Source organism: Zonotrichia leucophrys, chromosome 2, assembly GCF_028769735.1.
Source record: "Zonotrichia leucophrys gambelii isolate GWCS_2022_RI chromosome 2, RI_Zleu_2.0, whole genome shotgun sequence".
Taxonomy (NCBI): domain Eukaryota; kingdom Metazoa; phylum Chordata; class Aves; order Passeriformes; family Passerellidae; genus Zonotrichia; species Zonotrichia leucophrys.
Genome location: NC_088171.1, coordinates 52893258 through 52909871, shown reverse-complemented (window position 1 = coordinate 52909871; position 16614 = coordinate 52893258). Strand labels below are relative to the sequence as shown.

Genomic DNA, 16614 nt, shown 5'->3' with positions numbered 1-16614 from the left:
TATTTTTCCTATAAAAATAGTTATTCCATCCTTCATATATCATCAATAAGCTTTAATTTAATTCAAGCATGTTTCTTCCAAATATAATTCCCTTTCTTAAGGCTAGACTGAGAAATCAATAATTTTCCAAAATCTTTTCCCTCTCCTGGGGGAGGAGGATACAGCGTATTTCAGACCAGAAGTGAACATGGAAAGTTTACCAAGAATTTGAGAGACATATGCTGGTCTTCTGTCCTTAATACAGACAATTTCAAAGACTGCTCTTAACTTATTTCCCTAACCCATCCAACCATTTCTCCATGTCCTTGTTGCCTGAGTCACCAGAGACTCTTGTCAGTTAGATACTTTTCTACTACTTCAGCAAAAATGTTTTTTAAATGTGACTTAGAAAAATAAGTGAGCAAATATAAAGCAGAGAAAGGATTTAGTCATCGGAGTCTAATTCTTATCCTTTGGAAAAGCAGGGAGCCAAGTTGTTCCTGAGTTTGCTTAAGGAATTAGATCATACCTCTCCTTGTGTGGATGCACAGAAAGTGATTCAGAGTTTAAAGCTGTCTCAAGAGACTCGACTGATGCTCTACAAGCATCCTCATCCCACTCTCACTTAAGTAAGCCAGCTCAGCCTTATCTCAGATGTGCTGATGGTTGGCAGAAGAAACAGTCAAAGTACTTTTCTTCCATGGCAATGATGTGAATAGTAACATAGAGAATGCATTGGATTGCAAAACCACCTTCCCTGTAGGCAGATGCCAGCAGCACTTAAGATACTCCAGTTGTTTTTCCATTTCTAAGTTGGGCATGAATAGGAGAGGGAAGGCTGCCTTATGCTTTGCTGATGAGTAGTAGTTTGATTGGAATGATTGTGGATGTCTCCTTCACTGCAGAATCAAGTGTATTTCCTAGTATGACTGATCAGTCCCGTAGGTCTTTTCTGTTTATTTTTCCTTCAGTTGTTAGCTACCATCATACTGGGGCTTTTAATGAGGTGATAAATTCCAGATGCATGTTTCTAATCCTCTCCTTGCCAGGCTGCATGGCATATTTATAAAACAGCAGGAATGTTTTTGAGTGTGAGCAGTAGGCTTGTGTCCACAGCAATAGATATGCCACGGCTGGTGCCACTGGGTCAGTGAAGGACTCACCCACAGGGAGGGGCACTCATTATCCCCTGCCCTCTGAGCCTCACCATGGTGTTTCTGTTTGTTTGTTTTTTGGGTTTTTTTTAACACATCTAGCTGCCTGCCTGTCCAGGCTGTAAGGTGTGCACTTGGTTATGAGAATGTTGAGGGAGACAGTGTGGAAGCCATGCTGAAGCTGGGGTAAATGACATCTCCCACTCCCTGGTGTGTCCACAGATGGCTTCCACTGCCATTGTAGTGGTGGAAGCTCTTCTTGCTGCACTAGGTGTCCCTTCCAACTAATAGGTGTAGGTGAGATTTGGCTTTTCTAACATCACACCTACTTGTGTATGTGAAGATTTCTAAATGCCTCCTTGGTAGCCTGTATAATCTTCTAGGTCTAAATACTGAGTTTTTGCATTTAAGTTCTGCCCTGGGTTCCATGTCTTAGGTAGGTCTTGACTTCTCAAAGGTATGCTACTAGGTGAAAGACCTCCAGAAAAAAACATGAACTTTTTCTCTGGAAGAAAGTGTTAACCATTGCTGTTGGTAATTATGTGAAGCACAGAACAGAAAGGATGGGTATCTCTTATTACCTTCTATTTCTTATCCAAAGCAGGACGTGAATTAATGCTGAAAGCAGGTGGAAGTGCTATAATTTTAGGGTAGTGTATTTTGGCCAAAGTTTTATTTTGGCCATAAAAACCAGTTTACTGCATACAGCAGACAACTGCACATGTACACATTTGTGTTGATGAAATCTGTTTAGTTTTTCATTTAGAATTAGTATAAGAACACTAACAGACACCTACATGAATGTTAGGTATTATTCTTCATGTTTAAGACATGTTCCTACCCTGCATGGGAAGAGTAATTTATTTTTCTTATTGTACAGAAGAATGAGGAATATATTAAATTTGTCGTTTTTCAGGGATTTTGAAGTAATTTTGTTGTGCATTTTCACATGCTTCTCTTACTTTGCTGATGTTAAGTTTTGTTGTCACACAGCCATACTCATCTGGCTGGTTTTGAATGTGAGTCCTTTTATTCTTTGTGATCAGTCCATAATAGTTCTGTGCATTATCAAGAACCTGCAAAATGTCACCTGTCCCAGGTAGAAAACATTAAAAAGTGTTTTTCTCTCGCTGTTGCTCAGATAGCTCTGAGGGCACTTCTTCCATCAATGTATGTCCAAGAGGCTGGGAAACCACCCCAATCCAGACACTGGGAGTGTTGCACGATTGTGGCTGTTGTCTGTGCTCCACATCCTGTTGTGTTTACTGCTGTTAATTAAGTTGGCTTTCTGATGGTACACTTAGCTTTCCACTGCAATTACAGCTGCATGAAGTGTCAGCAGGTGTGTGCTTAGGGAGCTAATATAGCTGCTGATTTATCCTTCCATTGGTTTGAAGCCACCAGGGAGGAGGGAGAGGGGAGGCAATGTAATAGTTTTGCATGCTTGCAGGCGCCTTGAATAGCTGGCACTGTACAGACACAGGGACCTGGATTCCCTCCAGGGCTCACTTTTGCAGTGAACAGGGACCTGGATTCCCTCCAGGGCTCACTTTTGCAGTGAGCAGCCCCAGGAAGGGCCTGATTGCAGATGTGGTTCATTGCAAGAATGTAAGGACATGGTTTGTGTTGACAACAAAGACAGCAGTAATCACCAGACCACCTGTAGAAAAGGCAACAGAATCCCACCACCAGTGCTCAGTCCTCTGCAGCCTTAAACAATAGTGGTGCAAAAAGTCAAGGCTTCAAAAGTCAGTGCCCTTGAAGGGGCTTACTCCTTGCTCCAAATAAGAGTTACCCAGCAGGTAGGTGCCTTGCCAACTGGAATTTCCTTCAGTGGATCAGTTATCTAAACCAATCTGGGGTGAATTAGGCTGCCAAATTAACACCCAGCTCAACTTGCTAGGAGCAGGTCCTGGAGGGGGATTTAGTATATCAGCCTTCACAACCTATCAAACAGGTGATGGACCTAATTTCAGATTTAAGGGATTATTTTGGAGTTGGAGGCTGACCAGGTATAGGCTGCTAATTCTGAGAAGGTGAGGAAAGAAGAAAAGAGGGCATCCTCTCTCTTCTAGTGGGGTACTCTTCTGAGACCAGACCCTTCCCTGGCTGAGGTGGAGCAGAGAACTCAGTCCCATCCCCTTCTCACTTCCAGAGGATGTGATAACCACAGCTGTGACTTACTGTGAGTGAGCCTCACTTTTTCCTATGGAAGATGTTTGAAATACTTGATATACTCATCAGGTCTTAATTCTTCCATGTCCCAGGCAAGAACCCTAATGAGAGACTGAGAATCAGTTTCTTCTGGCTTCCTGTCAGTGGGAAAGGTTGTACCTGGTTTGAGCTTCAGTGGACAGTGTCAGAGTGCATCTGATGCCTAAGTGATCTTGAAATTCTAACACTTTCTAAGTAGGGAGACCCCAAATTAAAGTTTTGAAAAACTTGATGGCACTTAACAGCTGGCCATTACCACCCAGTCCTTCTCTGCATTTGATCATGCAGTGGCTTGGTGCAGGAAAAAAAGGTTTACTATGCTTGAGTATTTTAAATTGAGGCAGACAGCAAATTCGTGGATACCCATCGCCCCCTGCCAGCAGACTTATGCTTTCCCAAAGCAGGGATGAGATGCAGTAGGACTGCCTGCCCACTGGGAGCAGCTTGAAATACGTAGAACTAATCTGTTTTATAAGGGGCCCGATGGTTAACTAGGATTCCTCATTCCTGTTGATCCAAGAAATTTACAATTCCACCTCCAGAAAATTCAAACTTGTCATACACATTATCTGTGGCTTACTTTTGTCAGAGCCTTAAGCAATCCTGTTTCTCTGCTTTGTTCTGTGAAAGAAAAGCCTGCAGCCTGTGTGGAAAAATGGCTCTTTAAGGCTCCATATATTGCCAAAGCCCAAGCCATTGCAATTCTTGCTAGGTTGTGCCACAAAGGAAGCAGAGAAAATTTCTAGATGGATATGTGCTGGCCAGAAAGCCAGGTAGTGGTACTTTACAGACAACAAAGAGAGTTCCTCTGCAGGGTGGCTTTCTTCATGGGATCTGGAAAGAGAGGCTGGGGTTATGGTAAACCTTTGGGTAGCAGAAGATTGTGAGAAGGATTGGTTTGATAGGAGCACCTGAGCAAATACTTCTCATGCCATCAGAAGTGGGGGAGGATTTACTGTATTCTGCTGAGTTTTTGCACAGGGATGATATTTATAGGCTCTTCACCTAAAGAGTAATTGAGAAATGAGCTCTTTTTCAGCTGTTGCCTACTCTTGTTTTTCACATCTGTGTGAAGGACAGGAGCCAAGTATCTTGTCTTTTAGGAGATTTTAGTTGTGTCAAAGCAGACAGGACTCTAATCTGAGGAAATACTGTTCTGTCTCATTTGTTTCTACTCTGCAGAAAAAATTTACCTGACAGCCCTTTTCCTTTGTTTTTGGCTTACATTTTCTTACATAAGGGCTGTGTGATATACCAAGTACCTGGATAACTATCTCTAGTGCTCTCTTTAGTACCAGTAGCAGTGATTTTGCTCTTAAGTACAGATATGCACTGAGGTTACAGCTCTACTGATCTATGAAGCAGCTGTATTTTTTATAATAAACTTATCTATTCATACATATCAGACCTCTGTTTGACAAGGCACTGTTATTGCATATGCTGAGAGACTGCCTTTGCTATTTTTAAGAAGATAAATGCTTTTGGGTGCTGAGAACCTGTACCTGCAGGTGTCTGCTGAAAATTAGGCCAAGGAGACATAAATGACCCTAAGACCAAGGCTGGAATGCAGATGTTCCCTATGAGCAAAGACCTTGCCTGTCTTAGTGCTCCTCAAGCACTTGAGTCAATGCTATGGAAGGATGTGGCTTTTGTGTTTCAGCATCTTTCTGGAGAGAGACTAAAACACTTTGGGACTCATAAATAGTTGCTTAGGTATGACTCCTGAGTGCAGAGTTAGATTCTCTGTTTCTGTTTCCACGTTCTGTGGGCTCCTGTAGCAAAACAGATTCCTTGGATAACCCCTCCATTGTGTGGTGGTTTTCCCCATGTCTGCAGCCAATAGCCTGCGTCCTTCCTTAGACAGCAGTACAGGCAATGGGTTTGCTTTGAAGGCTGCTGCTTATGGGAAGATGGCAATGCACTTACGAAATGTCTGAAATGAATAAAAGTTTCAGTAAACTTGGTAGAAAAAGAACTCTTTCTCAATTACATGGTGCACCTTCAGTTATCTTCCCCATTTTCTATCTGTCCGGTCTAAGTCTTGTGGCAGTGTACCTCAGTGGCATCACTCCTCATAGACAGCAGAGCCATGACTCAGAGCTTCATCAGAATTGTTTCTGATAGTCACTTTGTGGTGACTATCAGAAAGTCTGATAAAAAAAGCCTGCTTTTACTTTTTGTCTCAAGCCCTATTTGTTTTTTCTCTGTTCCTGAGTTGCAAGCAGATTAGATTATTTTATTTTTGAAACTTCCTTTGTCCTAGAACAAGTAAATGTGTGTGCTCACTTCAGATGTCTGCTGTCATCTGTTCCATGGGAGCAGACCTGAACTTTCTGACTTGAGGGCTCAGCATTGAATCTGCCTGGAGATGACCCAGCCTCAGCAGTTCATCCCTTGCAGCCCTTTTGAAGAATCCTTCTGGTCTTTTGCCTGTGCCAATATTAGGGCCACATCTGGCACTTCCTTAGCTTCATCTAATGCCTCTACCAACCCCCAAACTGTTTCCTTTGTGTTCTTAGCTTTGCTCTACTGCTGTATTTTCATTTGCACCATTCCCTGACTCCCTTCAGTTTTCTTGCCCCCCGCTCCAAAACTGCCAGTGCTTCTTGTGTTTCAGTGAGTCCCAATTTGTATCATAGAATTTACAGATATGTGCAGCAATCATTTAACCTTTGACTGGTATGCAACCTTTCTTTGGAATTCATGTCAGGCCTGTCTTCAGAACAAGATGAGGTTAGAGATGATGCAGTTCACTGTATTTGGTTGTTGATGTGGAGCTGTGGTTTTATTTCACCCACTCATCCTCTGTCTCTGTGTCTGCAGTAGGGTTTCTGCCACTACATGTGGATTGACAATTTATGGTTTCTTCAGTCTTCCAAAATACATTACTAATCAAACATCTTAAATGCTAAATCAGGTTTTGGCCCATATGATGCAAAACATCTAGAGAAAAAACCTAAGAATATTACAGCTTCCATTTCAAAGATGTGGTGGTGGTAGGGAATGCAGCTCTTTGCTGCAGCAGCTCTACTGGGAAGGGAATTGTTCAGCTGTGTAGATGCAGGTGTAATTGGAGAAGAGCTATTGGACCATATCATTGAGCAGCTATTATCCACAGAACACATGCAAGTAAAGAGTTTGTAAGGTTTGGGTCATACCATATTCCTTTATGAGGAATGATGCTTTGCTTGTCCATAAAGGAAGGAAGTTCAGTGCCATGATTTAAGTGTGAACCCAGAGAAAAACCATGTCCCTGTGACCTGACACAGTGTGTAACTTTGATCTGTGACACAGCACTTCCTTGGTGTGCCAGCAGTTCAGGACATTGGACATGCACATACAGTCCTTTTATTCCACTGAATTATGAATGAAAAGATGCACCTTCTAAATAATAAATCCCATTGCACACAGTTTTTGAAAGAGAGATTGTATTCTTGGTGAAGTTGCAGATTAGCAAAGCAACTAATTGTGTCTTCTCCTGTGTCATAGGTTAACTTTAGATCAATGAAATGAACATTGCCCCAGGGAAATGCAGTTCTTGGGATCATTACTGATCTGTGAAAGAGGGAAATTGACTTTAGAAAAGCCTTCTGGAGATGGGTTCAGTCCTGTTCTGATTGTTAGTAAGGGTCATTCTGCTTCAACTGGCATTAGGCACACTGGTCCTTCCTTGTAAAGCAAAGCCAGAGTATGGGTTCAATTTAAAGAAAATGCATGCCATTCAATAAATATATGTGCATGTGCTTAATTATGTTTTTTTTTAATGAACCAGGGTCTTAGTTCTGCTGTGATTTGCCGTCAGGCAGTGAGAGATAGTACATCAAAGACTGATTATACATAAGCTTGCATGTTACTCCATTAATAAGCTGATTTTGTTGTTGACTTTTGCAGGCTAATAAATATGGCTTTTGTAAGTAAGTTAATTGTCTTGTAATTGGGATGAATATTGTCAGGAGTTGTGTTGTTTTTCCACAGTGCATAGAATCAAGAACAAGAGATCAGCAGAGCTTGTGCTGTAGCCTGATGGCAGTATCACCAAATGGAATATTCACTCTTCCAGTCCTTTTTGGTGCTGCTGTCAGGTGGTGGGGAGTACAGACAGCAGGTTGGGATCATCCTTGATTCCAGCCTTGATTCCATGCTCCTACATATGGGTACATGTGTCCACTCTCACAGGCACACAGAATAAAGCACCTGCTTGGTTTTATGGGTAAAAAGTGACAAGGTTACCAGTGTCAGATCTCAGAGGGTTGTGAGGGTTGTGGCACTGGTATCCTTTTGCAGATCCACCCAGCAAATGCAGTGGTCAGCCTGGGATGAGCTGGCTGAGCTCACTGGCTTTTACAGTAAGAGAGCTTACTGACTGCCAAGAATTGGAGCCACCATGAGAGACTCTTCCATCCTTTGCATCACTGTTTTCAACCATTTGAAAGTTCAGTCACCTGAAACTTCTCTTGATGGCCTGTTTGTTTGTCGGTCAGTGGTCTCAGGAGCTTCATAAATATTCAGCAGTGTAGCCTTTCTGCCTTCCAGCTGGTGCTTTAGCCTTCCTTTGGAGGAATAAAAGCTAAGCCTTTGAGACTTTAAAAATGGTGCTGACTTGTAACCTGGATAACTTAAAGATAAAAAACAGATTGAGGTACTGCATTCCTCTACAGATGCTCGTTTCGTTTTGGTGGTTTGAATGCCCATAATTATTAATATTAATAATTATTAATAGCTATTTCCCATATTTTCTGGCTCTGAAGGAAACAGGTGCAAAATAAGCAAGGAAAGGGTGACCATGGGGGAAGTGTGTGTGCAGTCTCTGTGACCTCTCTGTTTAAGTTTTATTACAGGTGAAGCTCTTGGGGCTCTGGGAAGTGGTGCCTCCACTCCCCATCCTGTGTGTGGTCAGATGTAGGTGTCTGGGCTGACAGAGCCAGTGTGCAGAGGTAGAGATAAGGACTGCTCGCATTCCTAAAATCCTTCTTTTTATTTTTGCCCTAATGGAGTCAAGAAGGGTTTCTAGGTTTATGGGCTCTGCTTCTTCTCTGGCCCAACAAAATCCAATCAGCCAAGGGGGCAAGTGCACCATGGATTAAGTGCTCCAACCAAAGCATGTTGAAGAACAAAGGGGTGCCATGAGCACTTCTGGTGGTAGCAGAAGCTCCCAGCCCATTTTGTAAGGAACCTGACTCTCCTTAACTTCAACATATGTCTTGAAAGCTCCTGTTGGTTTGAACCACTGTGGAAACATGGAGGAATACTTAATTTCTTGGTCCCAAGGGGACTGAAGTTAATGCTGACTTGCTAAGTCTTGTTAGTAGTTATGTGAGGTTTGGTAGTTTCGAGTATGAGCAGTTGTCAGGGTCTTGGGAAGCTTTAAAGAAGGAAAATTGCAGATGGGTCACTTTGATGTTCAATGGCAGCAAAGTGGGTGTTTTCTCTTTTGGCATGAGCAACTTCCATGGCCTGAGTCTCAAACTGGGTGCCCGAGTGTCTTAGTGAACTTTATGATGATCATGTCAGATTCTCCGGCTTGCCTCAATAAATCCTACTTATTTGTCATCAGAAGAGCATGTAACTGTTTTCACTTGCAAAACAACTGATTATGTATCCATAGAGCAATCTCCTCTGGCCCCAGTTAGAGGCTGAAGCCTATGTGACAATGTATTTTCTGAGTGAAGCCTTGTTAATTGAGCATGTAAATGTGTAATTGTCTGTACAATTATTCAGTTGACATGGTTTTAGTTTGCATACAAATATGGGAGCACAGTCATGCAGTTGAGCAAACTGTCCAAGATCAGATGCTTAAATAAATATGTGCATTCTGCACACAGATGTGAACACCCTTAAAAAGATCAATCCAGTTGTGGTCACCTACTCTTTTCTTTTTGTGGGTTGATATGGTAATCTTATTGCTATATGCTTATTTTCATTCAAGTCTGTAACATACCACAGATTTTGTGTTAACTTGGTCCTTTTCCCTACTAAGTTTCACTGGTGTGGGAATAGGAGTTACCATTGGAATTGTTCAGAGGTTGCCCTTAATGTATGTGCCTGCTTTTCGTGCAGTGGTACCTCGTGCCCACAATGACTGAGGATGGAATACCTTTGAAAATGTTCTGTGCATACAAAATATTAATTTGAAGTGTGCAGGTTTTTTAGAGAGAAGACTGCTTTAATAATGGGACTTGCTGGCAGTTGCAGTCCAATGCAACTTCTGAGCAGAAAAAAGGGCATAAAATTTGCAAGTAATGGTACAATTGGAATTTTCTTTGCACTCAGTGGTTTCTCTGCTTGGAAGGTGCTGATTTCAAAGAAAGGGTGATCTGGCAGTTTCATTCTGGCAGTTCTTGTCTGTTCCTGTCAGTAAAACTCCAAACATCTGTTGAGAGTCTGCAGTATTTGTTTAATGTTAAAGCAAACGCAGCGATACTGCATTTCTTTATAACTTTTCCTTTTTTTATATAGAATTGAACACCATGTTTGGTCTTTTAGAGGTGGTTTGAGGTTAAGTATATAGGAAGTTAGTTTCACTAACATGGGAGAAGTCCCTGAGTAGGGATAGAGCTGTGCTGTGCATGTGAATGACAGTTTTATCCGGCCAAGGGTAGTCTTTTCTTAAAATGATGCTTTGGTTGGGGGTGTGAGTGGTGTCAGGTTGGGGATGCCATTTCAATCTGACAGCCGCTCAACATCCCTGTGTCTTTGTTTCTCCCCAGATGTCGCTCCTATGAGGATTGCTGTGGCTCACGATGCTGTGTAAGAGCTCTCTCTATCCAGCGACTATGGTATTTTTGGTAGGTGCAGGGCACTTGGAATTTTGTGTTTGTCCTCGTCTTGTTGGTCAGACTTAAATCAGGATATTGCCAGCCCTGGTATTTTAAAATACAGTAGGTGCAAGTATGTAGGAAGGTATGTGTGTACATAGAAATGCACGGATTTGATTTCTTTCTTATTAAATTCTCCTGATGTAATAAGAAAACACTGAAAAAGGAGGTTAGTCATGTCAGGCTGACCTTTCCTGCTTCTGCATCCTGCTGCTTTGTACAAGCAGCAGTTCCACTTTTATCCAGAATTGCTGAATTCTTTATGCCTGTCCCAGCTACTGCCAAACAGCAACATTCTTCCTGGGTTTTTTTTTGGGCACTCGGTTTTAAAAGTGGATCCTATAAGCAGGATTGTGCTTTTAGGCAGGATTTAATATATTCCTGCCAGCTGAATTGAGGCTTCAATTAAAAAGGAAGAGAGGTACATTTATGGCTATGAGGATTTCACTGGAGATGACAGCAAAGGAAAAGAAGGCAGAAAGACTGAGCTTGTGAAACCAGCAGCAGTAATCTGGATAAAGCTTAAACTAATCACTGTTATATGCATAATGAAAAAATAAGGTAAATTCCTTTTGGAGTGGAATTTAAGAAAGCACCTGAATAAAACCTTCTCATTACAGTTGAGAGAAAGGAAAGGCTCCCTAGAAAACCTTTTTTCAGGCATTTAATGTGGAATTTGAAGATTGATTTTTTAAAAAGCCTTCAAAACTGAAACAAATAAACAGTGAGAAACAGAAGCCTGATGTATACTATAATACAGAGATTTCCCAAAGCTGACTATGGGATTTCAGTGTACAATCCTTACTGATATAAGTGAAGAGCTCTCTATCTCAATCCCTGGGGTGACGTCGTAAATCTCTGTTTTTCTGCTCAGAAAAAAATCCTTCGCAGGAACACTGCCAAAGGGGAATGTATAAATATTGGCTCAGGGAAAAAGAACCTCCTTCTGCTCTCATTTCTAATGTAGAAACAACAACAGAGTTTGAGCCTTTGCATGAAGTAGCTCTTGCTGCCATTCTGTGCCACAATCTTCCTCTCAGCCACCTGGGAATTTTCCAGAGATAAGCGTGGTGTGTAGGCTTGCCTCTGGCCAACTTCCTTGCCTTCCAAAAAAGCACAGTTGTCATTGTCTTCCAGTAAAAGGCCATGAAACAAGATGGCAATTACAGGCAGAGGAACCATTCCAATTTACAAGAGCTTTTATGAGTCACTGGAGTGTCTGGTAACTGATCAAGGAAAACACAGTGAAAGCTGCTGTCTAAAGACCAAAATCTGTGTGCCCTTGCTGCATGTTCTTGTTTCTGCCACACCAGGGCAAGGAAATGATGAGGACAGTTTAATTAGGTTGGAAAGGATGCTGAGAGAAGGAGAATTGTGGCTAAATAATGTCTTTTTTCATGGAGAATGTAATATCCCATGTAGGAAGCACAAAGCAAAATCTGTCGCCTTCAGTACTGAATGCTTCAGTCTTCTGGGTTGAGCTTAAGTGCCAGCTACTGTATTTCCCATGGGAGTTGAAATTAAAATGTTGAGTTAATTTAAGAATATCTAAGATTCTTCTTTAAATGGCAAATGCAGAACAGTATTCCTCTCTGTACTCCACGAACATCCTGAGCAGCCTAGATGCTGTGATCCTGGGGCCTGCATCCAAGAGGCACAGTTTGAAACTGTACTACAAACCTGGAATTTTAGTTTAGCATCCCAGTGGCCAAGGTCATGTGTGAACCTGAACTTTTGAAAAGTTCAAGTGTGTTTTACTTTTGGGTTACATGCCAGAGAGCACTGACAGCAGTACTAATCACTGAAGATGTCCAGAATACAGCCATGAGTGCTATCCCAAATGACAGACCTGCTCTTAAGAGACAACCTGCTTAAGAAATCCTGTTAAAAGTTGTAGGCTGATGTATTCTCAGTGAAAAATCTGGATTTAAATGCTGCCTAAATATACAAGTTTTGACTTCCTTCTTCTTTTTGCCTAGGTTCCTTTTGATGATGGGAGTTTTGTTCTGTTGTGGAGCTGGTTTCTTTATCCGAAGGCGGATGTACCCTCCTCCATTAGTAGAAGAACCTACTTTTAATGTGTCTTATACCAGACAACCAGTCAACACTGCATCAGGTCAGAGAGTGCTCATAACGAGTTTCACTGGTTTCTTACTTTGGCCAAGGCACTAAAAAAGGGTGGGTTTTGGGCTGTTGTTTCACTGGTTTTTGGACAGTGTGTGATTTGTACAAGGGATTGCACTGCACTCAGACACGCATCCACCTCCTGAGTGAGTGATGTGCTCAGCATTTCCAACAGCATAATTCAGCTGCAGTGTACAGAAGGGGTTTTGAAACACACGGGATGAGAGAACTTTCAGCTCTCTTTCAGTTCCTAATACCTTTACAGGTGTGTGTCCATGCATGGACAGAGGCTAGCAAGCTCTCCCTTTGTAGCACAGACAAAATGATAGGTGTCCAAATTCAACAGTCGCAGGAAGAAAGAGTTTTAAATACAATTGACAATATCTGGCAGAGCTGAAGGAAGCTTAGCATTTTCTTCCACAATCTGGCCATCCAGCAGGTTTTTTTAATTTTCCTTCAGTGTTCTGTGCTGGAGTCTTTCTGTGCCAAAGTGGTCTTTTACCCCTTGTTAGTCTGATTGCTGTCTCTCGAGTAAGTAAATACTGTGAGCATCAGGAGGACCTACCTAGTGAGGGCTCCTCTGCCAAAATTGCTTTCTAAGTTTGTAATTTCTTCCTTTCTGGTAGCTAGTTCTGATTGGGAACACTCCTAGGCCTAAAAGGTTAAAAAGATGTTACAGACACAAACTGACACTTCTTTGTTTAAATTCTAAGGGTTTTTAGGGCTCCCATTCCACATCTGTTTTTCTCCTTAACTGAACAGAGAGTATTTTGCAGCTGGGGGGGAGCCAATCCAACTAGACTAATATTTTTAAGCCTGAAAAATAGCCTGAAGTTTATGTGAACAGGGAATGTCTTTGGCTGAACTGATAAACACCAGATTTAAATTTAGAGCACAGTTTTACTCTTTCATGGCACTTCATGGAACATTAATTGTGGGCAAATATAAAATCAGCACAAGCTCTTTGATGACGTGATTATGGCACCTGCTTCCAGACTGTTACTACTGTTACTTTAAAGTTTTGGGCTCTGAGCTAACCCCACAGTTTATTTTATTTTTTTATTTTTAGTTTTTTCCACTGTTCTAGAAATATTTAACAGCAAAAGCAATGAGAATTAGTAGTCAAGCAAGTTCCCATTTTCCAGTAATTACTCTTCTGGGTTTGGTACCAGTAGCCAATTCACTGTTGAGGTGGAGCCCACAAAATGTGGCTCATTGCCTGTGTCCTTCCTTCCCTGCAGAGATAGCAGCAGCATCTTCTGCCATTCCAGCAGCATCTGCTGGGAGTAGTGCTCTTCTGGGAGCCTGACTGGGAGAATGGAAGGGGAAGATCTCTTAGAAGCTGTGTCATTATAGGAAACACAGACTGGCACCAAAAGAAGAAAACCTGTTGCTCAGCCATGACTTTTTTCCCAGTCTATCTTTATTTAAACAGACAGAGAGAAAGAAAAAAAAAAAGAAAAAACTAACTTAGATCTTGAGATATTCTGTGACTTCAGTTGCATTAAGTCATCTTCCACCACCCACTGTGATATCTGAGGAGGGTTACACACCAGCTTTGTTATTATGGAAGCAATCTCTGTTACTCCTTATGTGTCACAGCCAAGGAATTTTGTGTGTGGCCATATATTTCCTTTCCTTGTCCCTGCAGGCTCCAACATCATTTCCTAAATTGAATCTATGCAAAGCAATCTTGTCCCATTGTGTTAGCCAGCAGTGACTGACTGCAGCTTGGCTCTTTGCTTTATACAAAGGTTCACCTCTAAACTGTGGGAGGGGAATTATCCCTCTGAGCTTCACTCTGGCTTATCAGCAGATCCAGGACACCACAAAATAATCTCTGAAGTCCTTTTGTAAGACTTGACACCTGAGTCAGGGCCACAGTAGAGACTCCTTTGTCCATCTGGGATCCCACACCTCTCCTCTCTGCAGACAAAAAGCTTTTCTGTCACAGCAGCTGAACAGGGCTCACTGTTTTCCCTTTGAAATGCTAGTTGCTTGGGGCAGTGGTGCCCTTTGCTTCACTACGTGATTTCCATTGGATCAAAACTGAAACTTTTTGGTAGTATCTGAAGAGGTGAATGCAGTCCTGCCAGCCTGGTTTTTTTCCTGGAAGGGAGAAAGACTCCTTGTCTTTGCTCTGATGAACACTTTGAAAAACCTTGTCCGAGTATGCAGAGCACAGGCTGATGCCTGTGCTGTTGCTGATACCTTTTCTCTCCTTTCCTTTCTTTCAGGGTCACAACAACCTGGAGTGCCGTATTACACAGACCCAGGCGGAGCTGGGATGAATCCCATGGCTATGGCTTTCCACGTGCAGCCCAACTCCCCACAAGGAAACCCGGTTTACCCACCCCCACCTTCCTATTGCAACACACCACCTCCCCCATATGAGCAGGTGGTGAAATCCTCCACATGAGGACTCTGGCTCTCTGACCTGACTGTGTGAGAAGAAGGTGCAATTGCAAAATGACCAAGATGGAGGGCACCTGCCCTTTTGAACACTTGCTAATTCTCCAAGTCCTCTCTCCTTCCCTTCCCTGCACCTTTCCTCATTAAAGTTACTTGCAAAAGGGTGATTTTTAAATTTTTTTCTTTTTTTTTTTTTAAGTAGAAGTGGATTTTTTCTTTTTCTTCAAAATGAGAGAAGTTGTCTTTGTAATGCTTTTAATGGAAACCTATATTTAAAACCTGTATGTCTTTCTCTTTATTTATTGTTTGTTTCAATTGAGGTTTTAATTGCGTCGTGGCAGGTTACTGGTAGCAATTCTTGTGACCCCATAGTGATGTGCAGCCTCCTAAGACCCCACAGCAGAAATGTCCTCAGCTAAGGAAAATGACAGACAAAGAAGATATAGGTAGAAGCAGCAGGGCAATGATTTTACCAGAAATTGTGACTACCATCTTTTCCTTTTACTATTTTCTTTTACATTTCAGTTCTGATATATAACAGAAAGATGCTCTGATAAAAATCACTGTGACTAGAGTACGAATATTGGCTGAGTTGTGGCAAGGGCTCTGCCAAGTGCCCTAGAAAAGAGGGAGTAGTTACTTTAAATGATGCACCCAGAATTAAGGACTGGGACTTGAGTGTTTCTTGCCCATCATGTGAACTTCACCTGTGTGTTTGGTATCTTGGCTCCCCTTGTTTTGCCAGCACTGAGATTGTATGAAACAGACAATGACCTACATGTTGGCATGAGAGGAAGGTGTTACAACCTCAGAGTTACTTTTACCTCTTGACAGAACAGTGAGAAACACTGAAATGCCTAAGTTTTCTTCCCTAAATTGGAAAATATTTACAGTAAGAGGGAATGGGAACATAGGTACAAGTTTACTCCCTTTGGCATTGATGTGAGTTTAGTCCCTGAGAAATAGTATCTTCCATTATAGTCTAACTGCTGCCACAAAGAGTACCAAGTAAAGCTGTCATCTTAGGTGATAGATCTGTTAATCTGCTCTCCTCTCTAGGTCAGAAAAGTAATAACTTTTTGGGACAGGTTCTTAATAGCATTCTTTGACCTGGTGCACAGATGGTTTGGCTTTCAATATCTCTTAGCTCTTCATGTATTTTGTTGTGAGTGCCCATGGCCAATCCTCTGAGTGACCACAAATGAACATCTTTGAGTAAACACAGAGCCCCTTTGCCTGTAAGGGTTCTCACACACGTCCATGTCTAGCAAAAACTTGAAGTTGCTCTGAAACAACTTCTGCTCATGGGACCTTCTCCCTTTGTGCATATTAAGTCATGTCAAAAGAAGATGCCATTGCTTCCTGCTGCTGAAGGACCTGCAGAATAAGAGCTGAGGGTTAAGAGTCCCATGTGGTCTTTTGGGTACCAGGTGAATGTTGCTGTGTGACACCAGCCAGGGCACAGAGGTTTCACTGTGGTGGTTTGGAGTCATCTGAAGACCTGTGTTGCACAGGGAGCCAGAGCTTTATTGTGCTCTTGTTCTGTGCCAGTGGCTTTTGAACTTGTTTCTAGGTGTCAAGCTGGATTTGCAACACATCCCTTTTTCTGTGAATGTGAGTGTCTAACAGAAAAACTTGTAAGGGCCACTGTTTCTTTCTGCTGGTGGAATCAGTAGCCATCTGGAGCAGAGCTAGCACTGGAGGAGTTCATTCCTGCATACCTGACTTGGGTGAAATTGTAACCAAGGCTTTCCCTTACTGTGCATCATAATAAGGGACAAAGCAAAGTACTTCTGTGTGCCCAGTCTTAGCTTGAGGGATGCTTCAGATAACAAAAAAGTACATTTTATGGATGAATACGAAGTCCATCTGCACATCACAACTGTATATATTTTCTTGATTAGCTTGCACTTGAA

At 42.1% G+C, this 16614-nt stretch overlaps 1 protein-coding gene across 1 annotated transcript in view; it reads left to right on the top strand.

Annotated features, from left to right (window-relative positions):
* Window positions 1-14865, top strand: part of VOPP1 (VOPP1 WW domain binding protein) — a 62365-nt gene extending 47500 nt beyond the window's left edge. Inside the window, exons 3-5 of the mRNA XM_064703387.1 lie at window positions 10055-10132; window positions 12142-12278; window positions 14524-14865. Of these exons, the coding sequence (XP_064559457.1) occupies window positions 10055-10132; window positions 12142-12278; window positions 14524-14705 (397 nt within the window). The 3' untranslated portion in view covers window positions 14706-14865. The remainder of the gene's footprint in view (window positions 1-10054; window positions 10133-12141; window positions 12279-14523) is intronic.
* The last annotated feature ends 1749 nt before the right edge of the window (window positions 14866-16614 follow it).